The sequence below is a fragment of the Equus asinus genome, chromosome 7, assembly GCF_041296235.1.
Source record: "Equus asinus isolate D_3611 breed Donkey chromosome 7, EquAss-T2T_v2, whole genome shotgun sequence".
Classification (NCBI taxonomy): domain Eukaryota; kingdom Metazoa; phylum Chordata; class Mammalia; order Perissodactyla; family Equidae; genus Equus; species Equus asinus.
In genome coordinates, this window is record NC_091796.1 from 100,097,024 (window position 1) to 100,112,612 (window position 15,589).

At 55.5% G+C, this 15,589-nt stretch overlaps 1 protein-coding gene across 2 annotated transcripts; it reads left to right on the forward strand.

Annotated features, from left to right (window-relative positions):
* Window positions 1-2,515: 2,515 nt before the first annotated feature.
* Window positions 2,516-10,714, forward strand: SERPINA3 (serpin family A member 3). 2 transcript variants are annotated; one of them, XM_014843139.3, is made up of 5 exons: window positions 2,516-2,684; window positions 4,609-5,262; window positions 7,160-7,433; window positions 9,051-9,201; window positions 10,287-10,714. In XM_014843139.3, exons 2-5 carry the CDS (start codon window positions 4,626-4,628, stop codon window positions 10,485-10,487), a joined length of 1,263 nt encoding a protein of 420 aa, XP_014698625.2. In that variant the 5' UTR covers window positions 2,516-2,684; window positions 4,609-4,625; the 3' UTR covers window positions 10,488-10,714. The 2 variants fall into 2 exon arrangements, with proteins under 2 accessions (XP_014698625.2, XP_014698624.2); XM_014843138.3 differs by having other exon boundaries at window positions 2,537-2,688.
* Window positions 10,715-15,589: the final 4,875 nt, after the last annotated feature.

Consider the following 15,589-nt stretch of genomic DNA (forward strand, 5'->3'; position numbering starts at 1 on the left):
CTGAAGCCGGAGACAGAACGTTCCTGCCGTCCCCATGTGTAAAAGGAGCTGGAACCCTCCCTCCTCCTGCCACAAGTCGGGGACCCCTGGGCCCTGCAGGGAAGCTCTGTTCTGAGGAATGTTCTTCAGGCCCTGCAGATCTGGCGTCATGCGGGCGCTTCTGGACCAGGGGCAGGACAGGGACGCCAGCGGGGCACTTCAAGCAGGAGAGTGCCCTGAACGAGCTGTACTCTTAGAGCTACTCCGGGGACCGTGTAGATAAAGGGTGGACTGGCAGGGGGAGCGGGCAGGCGGGGAGGCGTGCGGGCAGCTCAGTGGTCACTGCCACCGGGAGTGGGGCTAGTGACTGAGTGTGGGCAGCAGACACGGAGGGTAGGGAGTGGGGTCCAGGGATGTGGATGAAGAGACCCCACCCCACACTGAAGGGGAGCTGGAGCGGGAAAACGATCCCAGGTTCCTGGCCGAGCTGGGGAGACGGATGCACCGTTTACTGAGATGCAAAAAACTGCAGAGAGCAGAGAACAACAGTTTTTATTGAGGGCCTGGTCCGGGTGAGAGGTCGCTAAGGAGAGAACCCAAAGAGGCAGTGGTGTCAACATTCTGGTTAGCAGAAGTGTCTGAAACATGGGGAGAGCCACAGCACCCCCGGGGAAGAGATGGGAGGTGACTGATGTGATAGAAAATGTGGCAGGCGGAGACCACCCTGGTGGGGGAGAGTGGAGATCCCTGGGGTCTAAGAGACTGTCTGAGGCCAGACAAGGCCGCCCGCGGGGCTGCAGGAGGACGTGGGGCACGCAAGGTCCTCCCTTCAACAGCATCCACGTAAGGACCGAGCTGTGCGGCCCACAGCTGCCTTCACGCCCCTGGTCCCCTAAAATCAGAAACCTGTCACTGTCCTCGTGACCGATAATCGATACCCCCAGGCCACAGCCCGTGTATTCCAGACCGACTCCTGGGGTCTTTCCAGAGGCTGACGCAGAGCGCGGGCAAAGCCTTGTAGCTGGAACCAGGACGCCTCACCTTCCACTGGGTGATCCCAGCAGGTGGCTCCTCACGTCCGAGGTCGCTGGGTCTCTGTGGCCAGGCTGGAAACAGGTTGGCCAGGAGTGGCCCTGCGTTTTCTGGGGAGGCAAGAGCTTGTGGGCCTGCCTGGTACAGAATCCCAGCTGGCACTTACCGTCCTGCGACCTGGGGAACGTCTTCATCTCTCTGTCCCTCCGTTTCCCAATATGTGAAATAAGATCATGGAACCTAGTGAGTTCTCACCATAAAGTGAACAGAACAGCTGTGGTTATGCCATCGTTATGACCGGGCCTCTGTGTGGGTAAATGGAAGAACAGGTAAACTTGCTTAAAAATAGGGAAGGCCAAGCGTTCACCCACTGACTGAGGCATCGGCTACGTGGCACAGGCCATGTTGTGAAACCAACCTGCTTTCTTTTATAATCCTCCGATTTCCCTGTTCCCTGTCTTCCCCTGATCCTAAGAGCCAAGCCAGCCAGTGATGTGGATTTGGGTTAATCCGCGGCTCCGTAATAAATCATTCCGAAAGTTTGCAGCTTAGAACAAGAAAACATTTATTATCTCATAGTTTCCAAGGGTCAGGAATCCAGGAGAGGCTGAGCTGGGTGGTTCTGGTTCAGGGCGTCCCATGAGCTTGTGGACAAGGCCTGGGCTGGGGCTGTGGTCCCTGAATACCTGACAGGGCTGGAATGCCGCGTCCAAGCTCGTGGCTGTGGGCAAGGGGCCTCGGGCCCTCACACTGTGGGCCTATTCCCAGGGCCGCTTCAGACGTGGTCTCCCCGGCGTGTGTGTGCGTGTGTGTGTGAGAGAGAGGGAGAAAGAGAGAAAACCCAAGACAGAAGCAGCAACTTCTTTTTAAAACATTGGCACCTGAGCTAATAACTGTTGTCAATCTTCTTTTTCTTTTTTCTTTCTTTTTTTCTGCTTTTTCTTCCCAAATCCCCCCAGTACATAGTTGTATATTTTAGTTGTGGGTCCTTCTAGTTGTGGCATGTGGGATGCTGCCTCAGCATGGCCTGATGAGCGGTACCATGTCTGCGCCCGGGGTTCTGAACTGGCAAAACCCTGGGCTGCCGAAGCGGAGTGTGTGAACTTAACCACTCGGCCACGGGGCCGGCCCAGAAGCAGCATCTTTTTGTAACCCAATCTTGGAAAGGATACCCCATCCCTTCTGTCAAATTCTCTTCACCAGAAACAAGTCACTGTTAGCCCAGCTCAGGGAAACTTATCAAAGAAATACAACACGTTAGCTGGGGCCTTCCCAGGGGGATAAAATTCCGGGACATATTTTCCATTGTTTTCCTCTATGTTTCCTGGATTTTCACACATTCCTCAATGAGTATTTTACCAGCAAAAGAAAAAAAATATGAGAAAGTTGTATCTTGTTTGCTGGGTTTGGGTTTTTTTCAAGAGACAAAAAGTTCGGAGCTGTTCCTGTAACTGGATTGTTTGAGTAGATCTAATAAAATCCATGTTGCTGGGAACGATCATTTGACCGTGTCCAGTCTGAAAACAGAACGCTTGGTTGTCCCAGGAAACATTTCCCAAGCAAGGGGAGGAGTTCTTTGCAGGGATAAATAAGCCTTAGGACCCTTGAAAGTCCCACACTCTAGGGGGCAGGCGCCAACATTGGAGCAGGCCAGCCGCGCCCAGCTCTCCGAGGCAGGTAATCTGGGTTGCTGCATGCTGGGAGCAAAGAAATCCCCTCTCCTAGGGTGGCTCTGGGCCTTGGCCAGAAGCCTTGGAATGTGGGTGCGGAGGGAGCTGGGAGGAAGTGTGCCAGAGTGCTGGGGAGAGTTTTGGTGCCCTCGGAAGATGAGTCCTCTCTGTGGGTCTGAGTTTTCAATCTGCAAAGGGGAGGATGGGCCACGGGTCTCCAATGGTCATTTTTGCCTCCGACACTTTTGGATTCTGATTCGAGGTGGCTGTGGACCCCCGTACAGCTGTGTATCAACCCTCAGGATCAGAACTCCCCCGAGGGCAGAAGTTGCTTCCCCTGGCCTGGCACAGGGAGTTGCTCTCAGAACGTGCCGCGGACGGAGTCCTTCTCCTGGGTCCCTCTGGGCAGAGGCCACGGAGTCTCCATGGGGGCTCTCTGGAGGCTCTGCCTCCCCTCCAGGGCCCCCAGCCAAGCAGGCTGCGTCTGCCCAGCAACAGGAAAGACAGACAGCTCAGAAACAGTCAGCCTGCCAAATTGCCCGAGCTGAAAAGCCCTTTTTCTTCAGAAATAATTTTGGGGGGGAAAAAAAACGTTTAACTCCTTTCCAAAGAAATGGTTGCATCAGCGGAGAGTGAACAAACATCTGAGGGCATGGAGCCGCCTGTGTCCCTGGGCTTGTCAGGAGGCCTGTCCAGGGGCCTCGACTCCCTCTCCTCCCCTCACCCCGCCTCTGCCCGCCCCTCCTCTTCCTCCTTCCCTTTCCCTCTTCTTTTTCTTCCTTCCTGGCCACTCCCCGCTACACACGCTGCCCTTTCCTCCTCTGAATTTGGACTGAGTGGGCGGAGCCTGAAGGTAAATCACCCTGTTTGCCCGCAGTCACTGGCTTTGAACTGGGACTCTCTCCGATCCTGCAAGAGTTCCATCCTCTCTCCCCACAGAATTGCAGCTCTGGCTTGTAGTTTCTGAGAAGGGGGACGTGTAGGAGGACGTAACGCCTCTGGAACACCTATTAGGAGCCAGGCATCTTCACCATTCATCTCACCTGAGCTACTCAACCCCTTGTACAGAGTTGGGAAGTGAGGCTCAGAAAGGTTGAGTCACTTGCTTGTCACCACACAGCCATCACCCAAGTGGCCAAAATGAAATCCTCATGCAGGTCTCTGAGACTCCGAGGCCCACAGTGCTTTCTCCCCACAGAAGGCCTTTCCAGGCTTACAGTGGTAACAACCCCCATGTGTCAACCTGGTAGGGGCTGAAAAGAACGTTCCTCTTTCCTTTGATCTCTGCATCCACCCTTATCAGGACCATCTATGCTCTAACATGGCTCGAGCTGCTTTTTGTGCCCTCTCTCGAGGAGCCCTCGCTGCGACCAGGCGCCACCCAGAGAGTGCCCAAGGTCACACAATTTGTCAGTGAGAGGTCCAGAAAGCAGCTGTGGTCTCTGCCTCTGTCCAGGGCTCCTTCCTGGGCTTCTACTGGGGGGCAGAAGAGGGTTATAAGGGGGAAAGGAGCCCCTGCTTTCTAGCCCCTCTGACCAGCCTGCTCGCCAAGCAGGAAGCGGAGGCTGCGTTCTGACTGCACGGCACCTCACACCCATCACTAGCTACCCCACCCAGAAGCCAGGTAAACAGGCTTCTCACTGCCCCTCCCCCGCCTCCACTTGCTTGCTGTGTGATCTTGGGCAAGCCTCTTCCCCTCTCTGTGCTCAGTTTCTTCATTGGGGAAAATGGCCACAATTATAGTAATTACCTCAAAGGGTGAGAGGGAGCACAGAATATAGTCGTGTATGTTGGGTGCCCAGGATGGCGCCTACCCGTGGGAGATCGCAGAGCTAGCAGAGGCGGAGACCAGAAGGCAGGCCACACCAGGGCAGCGGGAGGTGGTCAGGGCACCACCTCTGAGACTTAACGGAGCTTTGCTTTTCAGAGTTGAGGGCAGAGAGAATGTCACCCCTCCTGGCTCTGGGGCTCCTGGTGGCTGGGCTGTGCCCCACAGTCCACTGCCTCCCTGGGGACATGCCTGACTCCGGGAATGTGGCCCAGGAGGACCAACCCAACAGGACGTCTGTGGACAACCTCAGATTAACCACCAGCAACACCGACTTCACCTTCCACCTCTACAAGCTGCTGGCTGCGCAGACCCCCAATGAGAATGTCATCTTCTCCCCTCTGAGCATCTCTATCGCCTTGGCCTTCCTGTCGCTGGGGGCCCGCAACACCACCCTGACGGAGATCCTGGAAGGCCTCAAGTTCAACCTCACGGAGACCCCCGAGACGGAAATCCATCAGGGTTTCCAGCACCTCCTGCACACCCTCAGCCAGCCCAACCCACAGCAGCAGCTGAGTGTGGGCAACGCCATGTTCCTCAAGGAGGAGCTCGAGCTGCTGGACAAGTTCAGGGAAGACGCCAAGGCGCTGTACGCCTCTGAGGCCTTCCCCACCAACTTCAAGGATCCCTCCGCAGCCGAGAAGCTCATCAATGACTACGTGGAGAAGAAAACCGAGGGGAAAATTGTGCATTTGGTCGGGGGCATTTGCAAGAACACAATGATGGTTCTGGTGAATTACATCCTCCTTAAAGGTAAGTGCCCGGCCTGCGATTCGGCAGAAAACGGACTTTTAGCTCTGAGCCTCCCAGGCTATTTCTGTCCTGGCTCATGAACTGTGTGATTAGGCCAACTGCTCGCAGGAAGGGGCGTGGGCACCAAGGCTCCACCTGCCCCTAGGCACCGTCCTCTCTTGGGGTTTTACAAATTACAGTTGGCCACTGCAGGACACAACCACAGAGAGCTCATTAACCCTTTATTGGAGGCAAAGCAGCACTTTTTATTCTGACTTACGCTTGCCCGGCTACCGGAAGGAAGAAGCCTTCCTTTCAATTCTCTCGGGGGTGGGCGAGAACTTCAGCTCCCTCTCTGAAGAGACACTTTGGGACATGCTCAGGACGGCCCTTGCCTGTGCACACTGCAGGACAGTTTCTGACCTGGGCTCCATCCCGACTCGGGGCACTTATTCTCTGGTGGGAGGGGTGGGGGGAGTGTCCCAGCAGGGCTGGTGGCTATCTTAGGGGGAAGACAGCCTCTAAGGAGCCTGGCCACCCCAAGGTTCTGCAGCTCTTCCCTCCTATAACCTTAAGAGTGGAAATGGCAGGTCATCATCTGGGGAAGAGCCCGGGGGGGCCCTTTCTCAGATTCCAGTGGGTCCAGTGCCCGATCCCATTGGTAGGAGCTCAACAAATGCAGACCTCAGCTGTCGGTTCTGAAGGGGCGGGGCACAGCGAGGTCCCTCCTTACGGAGCCAGCAGTCCAAATGGGGACAAGGAATAGACAGGAGCACAAAGAAGGATCGTTGAGTCAGAGGGTGGTGAGGCGCCTAGGAGACAGGAGCTGCGTGGAGACCCAGAGAGAACCCTGGGCAAGGCCTCCTGGACCCGTGCTGTGAAGGCATGGAACAGGATTTCTCTGTAAACCTCGTCCAGCCCTGACCCGCTCTGCTTGTTCTTTGAGTCTCCGGTGTTCTCTTCTCCTACCACCCTGCCTGTCCCAGGACTCTTCCCTCCAAATTCTCCTCCCCAGGGACACACCAGCCACCCGGGCTTCCCCCACCTCCTGCCTCTAACAATGGGGATGCCGGCCATGGTGGAAAGCAAACCGAGCAGGGGAGGTGGTTCAGACTTCCAAGGCAGCCCCCAGGTCTCTAATGTCCCCAACAAGCTCCCGCGTACCCCACTGAGCGCTCCAGTCCTCCTGGGGTGCAGACCTGCTCCTCTCTCCTCGGGTGACCTCTGCTCTGCCCTCGGGGTTCCTATTTTGCTCCTTGCTTCTTCAGCCTGCTTCACAAGGCTGTGGGTATATGTGCACATCCCTGCAATGCCAATGACAAACAAGGGTACTAACACTGTTCCTTTTAAGGAGTTAGGGATGTCCCATTTCTCCCCAGGCCCCCAGCCTAATTCCCATCTCTCCCAAATTCCTGGAGGATTCTCATTTAGCCCAACTAACCAGGTCTTTGATTCATGGCCCCCTTCCCAATCCAGACCTACAGGGCTCACCGCCATCCATCCTTAACAGCTTGCCAGCTTGTCAGGGTGGTTTTTGTTTTGTTTTGTTTTGTTTTTTTTGCTGAGGAAGATTGGCCTTGAGCTAATGTCTGTGCCAGTCTTCCTCCATTTTGTATCTGGGATGCCACCACAGCATGGCTTGAGGGGTGGTGTGCAGGTCTGTGCCTTGGATCCAAACCCGTGAACACCAGTCCGCCAAAGCAGAGGGCGAACTTAACCATTACGCCACCAGCCAGCCCCTTGTCGAGGTGTTTTTGCAAACCAAGACAGGGCCATCCCTAAGAGGAATCATGGGGTGGCCATTGTTACGCTGAGTGTCTTCATGGCTCAGGGAACCCGGGCAGAGGAGGGGGAGAGGCAGGGTAGCCCTCGCATTCACAGAGTTCTCCAAATGCTCCCCCCTCTACCCTGCCTCTAGCCAAGTGGAAGACCCCGTTTGACCCCGGAGACACGTATGAGTCGGCGTTCCATGTGAGCAGGAGCAGGTCAGTGCAGGTGCCCAAAATGAGCTTCGAGGAGCGGATGGTGCCATTCTTCCGGGACGAGGAGCTTGCCTGCACCGTGGTGGAGCTCCAGTACATCAGCGATGACAGCGCACTCTTCATCCTCCCCGACGAGGGCCAACTGGGGGCTGTGGAGGCCGCGCTGCTCCCAGAGACCCTGAGGAGGTGGCGAGCTTCTCTGCGGATGAGGTGACTGCCCTGCACCCACCTCCCTTCCCGCCATCCCAGCTCCTCCTCGACTCCCCGTCTGCCACCACTGGGCGCCTCGCTGATGTCCAGGGTGCAGTGGGGCAGAGCCTGCAGGACAGGGGGAGTTTAGGGTGACTCTGCCTTTTGCTGCCTGCGTGGCTTTGGGCAGAGGGAGGCGGGTCTGGGCCCAGGCCCCACGGTGGGGCAGAGGGAGGTTTGTGAACAGCTGTGCAGGGGAAAGAGCACCACACCCAGGGTCCCCCTCCCAAGGCTCGTGGGCAGCAAGCGTGACCTCAGCCGCTCACTCCTCTTCTCTGGAGCTCAGCTCCCTACCAGCCGGGAGGAGTGTCCTTGCCCCCAACCCTCGTCCTGATGGGCAGTGATGAGAACCCACAGGGGTAGTTTATGTGGAAGACACTTCCCAAACGACAACGGGCGGGGGACCTGCCCAGACAGAAAGTTGAGGCCGCAGCTCTTCCCCAGCCGCTGTCCAGAGGCCAGACACCTCCCAGGGTGCCTGACTCTCAGCCCCTCCTCACTGCGGGTCCCAGGAGACCCCAGGACACAGGGACCCCACTCCACCCATCCCTGGACTCCCTTCACGATGCTTTCCTTCCCTTGACACCAAATAGCGCCCACATAGCAGGGGCTCAAAGAATAGTTGTAAATGGATAGAATATTCACCTTTAATTTACAAAGCACTGAGGAAATGCGCCCATACACATTCCTGGCCATGGCGGGTGCTCGATAAGTATTTGTTGAATGAATAGACGAATGAATAAATGAATGAATGAATGAATGAGCATGGAGAGGAATAGATACTTCCCTGCTCCCGTGGGACTCAAAGTTTAATGGGAGATGACAAGAGTCTTAAGGGAGATGGAAGCCAAGAGAGGGACGCTTGGAGGTGGGAGACATCATCCGTTGCTCCAAGAGCTCACTGCCGGCTCTGCTCTGAAGCAGAAGCAGCCCCTGCCCTCACACAGCTCACCAGGGAGGCAGGATGGGGACCTTCAATTAATTGTTTCAGGATCCCCAAGCGCCTTGGAATGTAGCCTCGATGCCCCTAGCCCCTGCTCGGCCGCCCATCTCTCCCCCACCACCCCCCCCAAGGCTGACCTCCACACTGTGAGCATCCCCTCTTTCTTCCCACCTCCTGCAAGTTCATCCAGCTGCCTCCTGCCCTCCTCTTCACCCAGCCAGCTCCTTCTCCTCCTTCGGGACACAGGCTCCACGCCACCTCCTGCAGGAAGCCTTCCTGGTGCCCCTGGAGCCGGCTGCCCCTGCACAGTCTCCCAGCCCGTGGTGGAGCCCCCTTGTGGAGGGAAGGTGCTTCTCACTGCACCACAAGCTTGCAAGAGAAGGGCAGGGCCAGATGTGGGGAGCCGCCCCAGCCCTGGCGCACTGCCTGGCACCTGTGGGCACTTAGAGACAGGAATGGATAATTAATGCATTAAGAAGAGTAAGCATAAGGGGTCATGAAACCAACAAAGGAGAACTAATTTCCAGCGAGAAGGGGGTGGTCAGAGAGGAAACCAGGCAAGACCTGCTGTGAGGTGGGGGAAGGGCAAGCACCAAGTCAAGCCGATGCTCAAATTTATTTTTCTCATTTCCTAGGTGGATAGATGAATTATACCTGCCAAAGTTTTCCATCTCCAGCAACTATGAGCTGGAAACCATACTCACCCAGCTGGGCATTGAGAAAGTCTTCACCACCAAGGCTGACCTGTCAGGGGTCACAGGAACCCCTAACCTGTATGTTACCCAGGTGGGTCTTTAAACTTTGGACAATTCATCCTCTGGGTCAGAGCTTGAATGGTGAAGGCCAGGCAGTCATTTGGGGAGTCTCGAACTGGCATAAATACCTGCATTTCTCCTTACCCTCTCCCCCTCCCCGGGACTCCCCCAAGCCCAGGAGAGCTGGGTCATCAGCATGTGGGGGCTGGTCCCCACCTCCCTTGCAATGTAATGCGACACAAAAGCCCGTCACGGGGAAGAGCCTGGGGTGGGATCAGCAGTGGACGCCACCCCATGCTCCACCTTTTGCTGCCTAAGGGGGGCAAATCATTAAAGTCCTGTACCCCTTGGCTTTTTCATCTGTAAAATGGGGGCGATAGTCTTGGCAGTGTGCAGGGCCTGGCAGAGTGGCTAAGAGGTAGTGTCAGTGGCTATGGGGCAGTTATGATGGAAATACACTAAAAGGCAAGAGAGAAGACCAGGGACCCTTGTGCTGTGTTCCTAGAAGCAGAGTGGTGAGAACCACTCTCCTCTGTACCCACCTTCCAAAGGGCATGGTAACAGAGGGATGTAGTTGGAGGGGTCCGCGTGGTCCAGGGATCTGAAGCCACATCCCATGCAAAATAGCCAGGGACTCCAAGGATGTTTAAGCTGGGGCAGGAGAGGTGCTGACAGCAGTGCTGGCTTGTCCAGTCCGAGGAGGGGTCTGCATCAGCTGCTTCAAGATGGAGGGGCCCCTGGAAGTTTATTGCAAGAAAAATACCTTGCATTGGGCTTGCCCCTTGCCCCTACAAGGGTGGGTGTTTTGGGGGCAGCACAGTCTCTGGACTCAGACAGAGAGAGATTCAGATCAGGGCACCCTACTCTGTACCTCTATGACCCTGGGAAGATCACTCACAGCCTCTGAGCCTCAGTTTGCACATCTGTGCATCGGGACTATGCAAAACCGGCTGACAGGGTGGTTGGGAGAAACCAACAAATTGGACAAGTTGGCCAGTGCGGTGACAGCCAGCAGTAGGTGCTGGATAAATGTCAGTCCCCTGAGAGGTACACAGGCAGGCTGCTGACCTCCCGCCCACCCTGTCTCTGGTGGATAATGCTCTGGTGTCCCCACAGGTGGTCCATAGCACTGTGCTTGATGTGGCCGAGGAGGGCACGGAAGCAGCTGCTGCCACAGGAATCAACATTGCTTTCTCGTCCGGAGTAATGAACCCTTTGATTGTGGATTTCAACAGGCCCTTTCTGTTATTTATAATCAGCAAAGATACCCAAAGCATCCTCTTCGGGGGCAAAGTTGTGGATCCCAGTCAAGCCTAGAGCTCGCCTCCTAGCGGTGGGCCCCTCACTAAGGAGCGGGGTGCCCGGGTCTCTGGGTACAGCCTGGCCTCTGTGCTCCAAGGAGCTAGTGTGCCTGGCCCTGCCTGCTTATCCTTGGAAAGGTGACGATGACTCTGCCTGGAGTCTCCCACGTGCACAGGGAGCCTGTGTCCTGTTTAGTTGGAGACCCTGAGACCTCTCGACAGCAATAAACCATCTTCCTTCAATTGGGTGCTCTCCCTGTGCCTTTCCACCCTGATCTGTCTGACCCCTGCCCCTGCCTCTGCCCGAGGCCAAGCCCCAGACTTCCCACACAGGCTCAGCCCCACCCCCAGCTCAGGCACCTCTGCCTTCAGCTTCGTCAGCCTGGCCAGGGCCAGACTTTGTGCCTGTGGCCAAGCCCACCTGGACCACAGCCCCAGGACTGGGGTAAGCTGCTGCCTGATTCCTATTCCCCTGGGCTCTCCGGACCCAGTTCCTGTTTCACTCTTCTCTCCCCCAGGGCCCGGGATCTGCCCACGTGCTGCCCCTTGCAGAGGCTCCTCACCCGACCACACCTGGCACGGCCTCTGGACCCCTCGCTCTTACAGCTAAGCTGGGCCTTCCCCCTTCTGGGATCTCCCCTTCTGCCCCCCAGCACCCTCATCTGAGGAGAGTAGCTACTTCCCAGGTTCCCAGCAGGAGCTCCTCAACTGCCTTGGCAGCTCCAAGTCCTCCCCCCTCAGGTGATCCCCCTCCGTGCCTGGAGTGCATGGCTGGGGGCAATGAGCTGTCAGTGCACACCTGCTGTAGCAGTGGTCCATGCGGTCACTCATCCCACCGATGTCATCAGGAACAGAGTGATCTCTAGGGACAAAAAGGCAATGAGGACGATGTCAACAACTGAAGAGCTGACATCTCTCTGCCAGGCAATCTGCTAAGGCTCTACCTGGAATAGCCCGTTTAACCCTCGTGATGACCCTAAGAGACAGATTCGATTATTAGTCCCATTTTATAGTGGAGGAAACTGAGGAACAGAGAGGCTCAGTAATTTCTCCCAAGGCCACACAGCTAGTAATTATTGCCAGCAGGATGTTATCCCAGCCTGCTCGATATCAGGAACACTCTCAACCACAAAGCGATTATGTCCTTAAAAATTTTCACAATGATGGCCCTCATGGCACTTAGAATCTGATAGATGAGATAGATGATGAAACACGGCTCTGGAAGCAAAGAGGAGAACACCAAACTCAGTTGGGGAAGTCAGGGAAGGCTTCCAGGAGGAGGTGATTTCTGTGCTGTGAGCAGAGGAAGAGTAGAAGATGGTCAAGTGAACAGAGAGGAGAATGTTCCAGGAAGGAGAAAGAGTAGTGGGGGTATTTTCAAGAAATCAAAAGGAGTTGGGCAGCTCTGGAGCAAGGAGTGGAGGAGTGGCAGAAAGGAGGGGGCCACAATGGAGTTGTTGGGCCGCCTAGGGCCTGGCAGCCCAGTAAGGAGTCTGGAACGGTTTCTTAGAGCTGCAGGCAGCTTTAACGGAGTTTAAATAGAGAGTTGATGTGAGCAGAGTTGCATATTAGAAAAATGACTGGCTGCTGTGTAGAGAAGTGATTCTGGCCCAGGACCTGGGGCAGGCGGGGCATTGGAGGGGCTGTCACAGGAAACGGGGCGAAGCAAGTCCCCGCTGGAAAGGGAGAGCGGGGTTGCGAGGAGGCGTGATGTGACTCGTGAGGATGTGGGGAAGAAGGGAGGGAACCCCTGCATAAGGGTTTGGCCCCTGGGCGATGACAGGAATTCGCTGAGATAGGACAGTCGGCCGAAGGAGCGTGCTGGGAGGGGACGTGGACACGTGCAGGCTCGGACACCCCAAGTCTGCGGTTCCCGGGAGACACCGAGGGATTTCCTCAGGAGAGAGATCTGGGCTGGCTTCGTCCTGCCGGATGGGCAGGTGAGCACCGAGGGGAGGAAGCCCCTACAGTAATGCCAGGGAGCACGAGGAGCAGAGCGAGGCTGCCCTGGAGGAGCCGCTGGGAAAGGCAGCTCACCAAGGAGAGTGACCAGAGGGCAGAGGAGGGAGGAGGGCGCAAGGAAAGTCGTCCCCAGGAACCAAGAGGGGAGAGTTGCCAGGGGACAGGGGGAGGACTTGGGGTCAGGTAACAGTGAATGGGCCCCTGGGATGTAGCTACCTACAGCCCCTCGGGAAGGGCAGGCGGGGCATGCAGAGAGTTAGGGGAAGACTGCAGTAGGCTGGAGAGGGAGCGTGAGTGCGGACGACCTTTCTAGATGTTAGCCTTTTAGGGGAGGAGAGAGAGGGTGGGGGGTGGCCAGAGCTGTGCTGGAGAAGTTTGTGTGCTTAAAGATGCAGGAGCACGCACAAGTTTTTCGGACTGTAGGAAAGATTCAGGAGGTGGGGTGACAAACAGCCAGGGATGCAGCGTAGCACAGCTCCTAAGATACAATTAATATAGGTGGCTTGAGCCCCGCCCCAACGTGGACAGTGAGCGACCATCAGGGTGGCACGAAGCATCCCCAGAGAGAGCCCGGTCCTGGGATGGGATGAGACGGGACAGGATCCAGACCAGGTGGAGGGCGAGAGTCCAGGGTCGAGGCTCCCACTGTGGCAGGAAGGCAGGCACAGGCCTGCTGGGGCCCGGGGGAGGTGTGTGTTTCTCAGCAGGAGGCTAGGGGGCCTCCTCCCCTCTGATGGCTCTGGTCATTTCCAGTGTAGGAGGCAAAGGCACCTGCTGAGTGACATTTGCCAGGGGTCAGGGTAGGGGAATCATGGAATGGGACAGAGAGCGGACCAGGGTGTCACAGCAGGTCTGCCAGGCTCAGCAATGGGTCCCCTAGAGGCCCGATTCCATGAAGTGCTGGCGGCTTCAGCCTCTGTAGTGGTGGGTCTCTGCCTCCACAATCAGCAGCCTCCTTGGGGGTTTCAAGAAGGCCAAGTGCTGGGCAGGGGACGGGGTTAAGAGGGCAGAAGACACAGACCAGAGAGAGATTGCAGTCGTGGGTCTCAGATTCGGGGGGGGGACACAGATGAGGGCAGAGGAGCTGGTCCCTGGGGGACAAGCTGAGAGTAGGGACGGGGGCACCAGGAGGTGCAGGAACGGCCTGTTAGAAATGTGAAAGGGAAAGGGGATCAGTGGTGATGTGTGTGTGTGCACACGCAGACGTGCACATGTGTAAGAAAGCAGGAAGTCACTGAAACGTTTGCTCCGAAGTCTGAAAGGTTCTCTAGAGGCAACAAAGAACATTCTGAGAGGCTTTTCCAGGTGAATTAAGTCCTCATCTGCCCGACTCCAGGTCCCTGGGGCTCTTCATCCCTTGGCTGGGCCCGCCTGGCACCCACGGGAGGCGGCTCTGACCTGCCCCAGCCCTCAGCCCCGGTCCCTCCTGCCCTGGATCCAGGTGGCTAAGGAGCCTGGGGCTGCAGCCCAGGGCTCATCTTCGTCTGGGTCTGGGTCTCACTGGTGGAAGGCTGAGTCTCTCGCTTAGGGGGGAGCCTGACTCCATATCTTTGACTCTGGGGCTTGGTGTCACTCTGCTTCCTCCCGTGGGGGCCGAGAGTCCATCTACCTGCTCGTCACCAATTGTTGCCCTTGACGGGCCTCCCAGTACAGACCGCCTGCAGGGACATCCCTAGCGTCTGTTCTGTTCTCCCTCACTGACCAGAAATCAAGTCCAGGTCTGAAAAGGCACCAACACAAATAAAGGACACGTGTTCACTTTCTCATTCAGCCAACACGGATGCAGACCCTCGGAGTGCGGGCTCTGGGCTAGCTCTGGGCCTTCTGGGGAATGAAGGTAGACCCGGAATTTGCCGTCACGGAGCCCACAGCCTGATGGCAAGGAGAGAACTCAGCGTGGATGTAGCAACTGCTCTGATGGGCAGGCTATGGATGCCAAGTAAGCTCGGAAATGAGCCCCAAAGTGGGGGATTTGAGTCTGGCCTCCTAGAAGAACTGTCTTCAAATCTTAAGTCCTGTACAGTGAAGAGGAGACACCTGGAGGAGACAGGTTGGTGAGAAAGAAGAGAGAGTGTGTGTGTTCATGCAGCTAGAAGAAGATCGTATGGTCTTGGATCATGGACTCTGAGTGAACGTTGGTCACCTCTGAAGCTATGGAGAACAACAGACAAGACCACATCTTACAAAACCCGTTAATGATTCTATTTCTGTTCCAGCTTTGTTGGGGTATAATTGACATAGAACATTGTGCTAATTTAATGTGTACAAGGGGATGATTTCATCCACACGTAGAGTGAACAGGGTTACGTGCGTGTTCATTAACACCTCCATTTTGTGTGTGTGTGGTGAGAACACTACATCTACTCTCTTAGCAACTTTCAGTTATATGATACGGTATCGTTAACTACACTCACCATGCTGTGCATTGCTCCCCAAACTTATTCGAGTTCTGACTAGAAGTTTGCACACTTTGACCGACATCTCCCCATTTCCCAACCCCCAGCCCCTGGCAGCCACCGTTCTACTCTCTGTTCCTATGAGTTTGGTTTTTTAGGTTCCACATGTGAGTGAGATCGTCCAGTATTTCTCTTTCTCTGTCTGACTTATTTCACTTAGTGTAATGCTTTCAAGGTCCAGCCATGACGTCACAATGGCAAGATCTCCTGTATTCTCATGGCTGAATAATATTCCATTGTGTGTGTGTGTGTGTGTGTATAAACACACATAGCATATGTTTTTCTCCAATCACACTCAGACAGATGCTTAAGTTGCTTCAATATCTTGGCTATTGTGAATAATGCTGCAGTCAACATGGGAGTGCAAATGTCTCTTTGGGACAGTACTTTCCATTTCCTGTGGATGAATACCCAGAAGTGGGATTGCTGGATGACAGGGCAGTTTTATTTTCAACTTTTGAGGAACCTTCATATTGTTTTCTATAGTGGCTGTACCAGTTTACATCCGCATCAACAGTGCACAAGGATTCCCATTTCTCCACATCCTGGCCAACACTTGCTATCTCTTGTCTTTTTATAATACCCATCCTAAGAGGTGCCAGGTGAATCTCACATGGCTTTGATTTAAATTTCCCTGATAGTTACTGATTTTGAGCATCTTTTCAAGTCGGCCATTTGTATGTCTTCTTTGGAAAAATGT

Excerpts from the sequence above, each read along its gene's own strand:
- SERPINA3 (XM_014843139.3), top strand. The coding sequence starts at position 4,626 with ATGTCACCCCTCCTGGCTCTGGGGCTCCTGGTGGCTGGGCTGTGCCCC. Across the intron at positions 5,263-7,159 it reads GAATTACATCCTCCTTAAAG|CCAAGTGGAAGACCCCGTTT; the intron begins GTAAGTGCCCGG and ends CCCTGCCTCTAG. Across the intron at positions 9,202-10,286 it reads CTAACCTGTATGTTACCCAG|GTGGTCCATAGCACTGTGCT; the intron begins GTGGGTCTTTAA and ends GTGTCCCCACAG.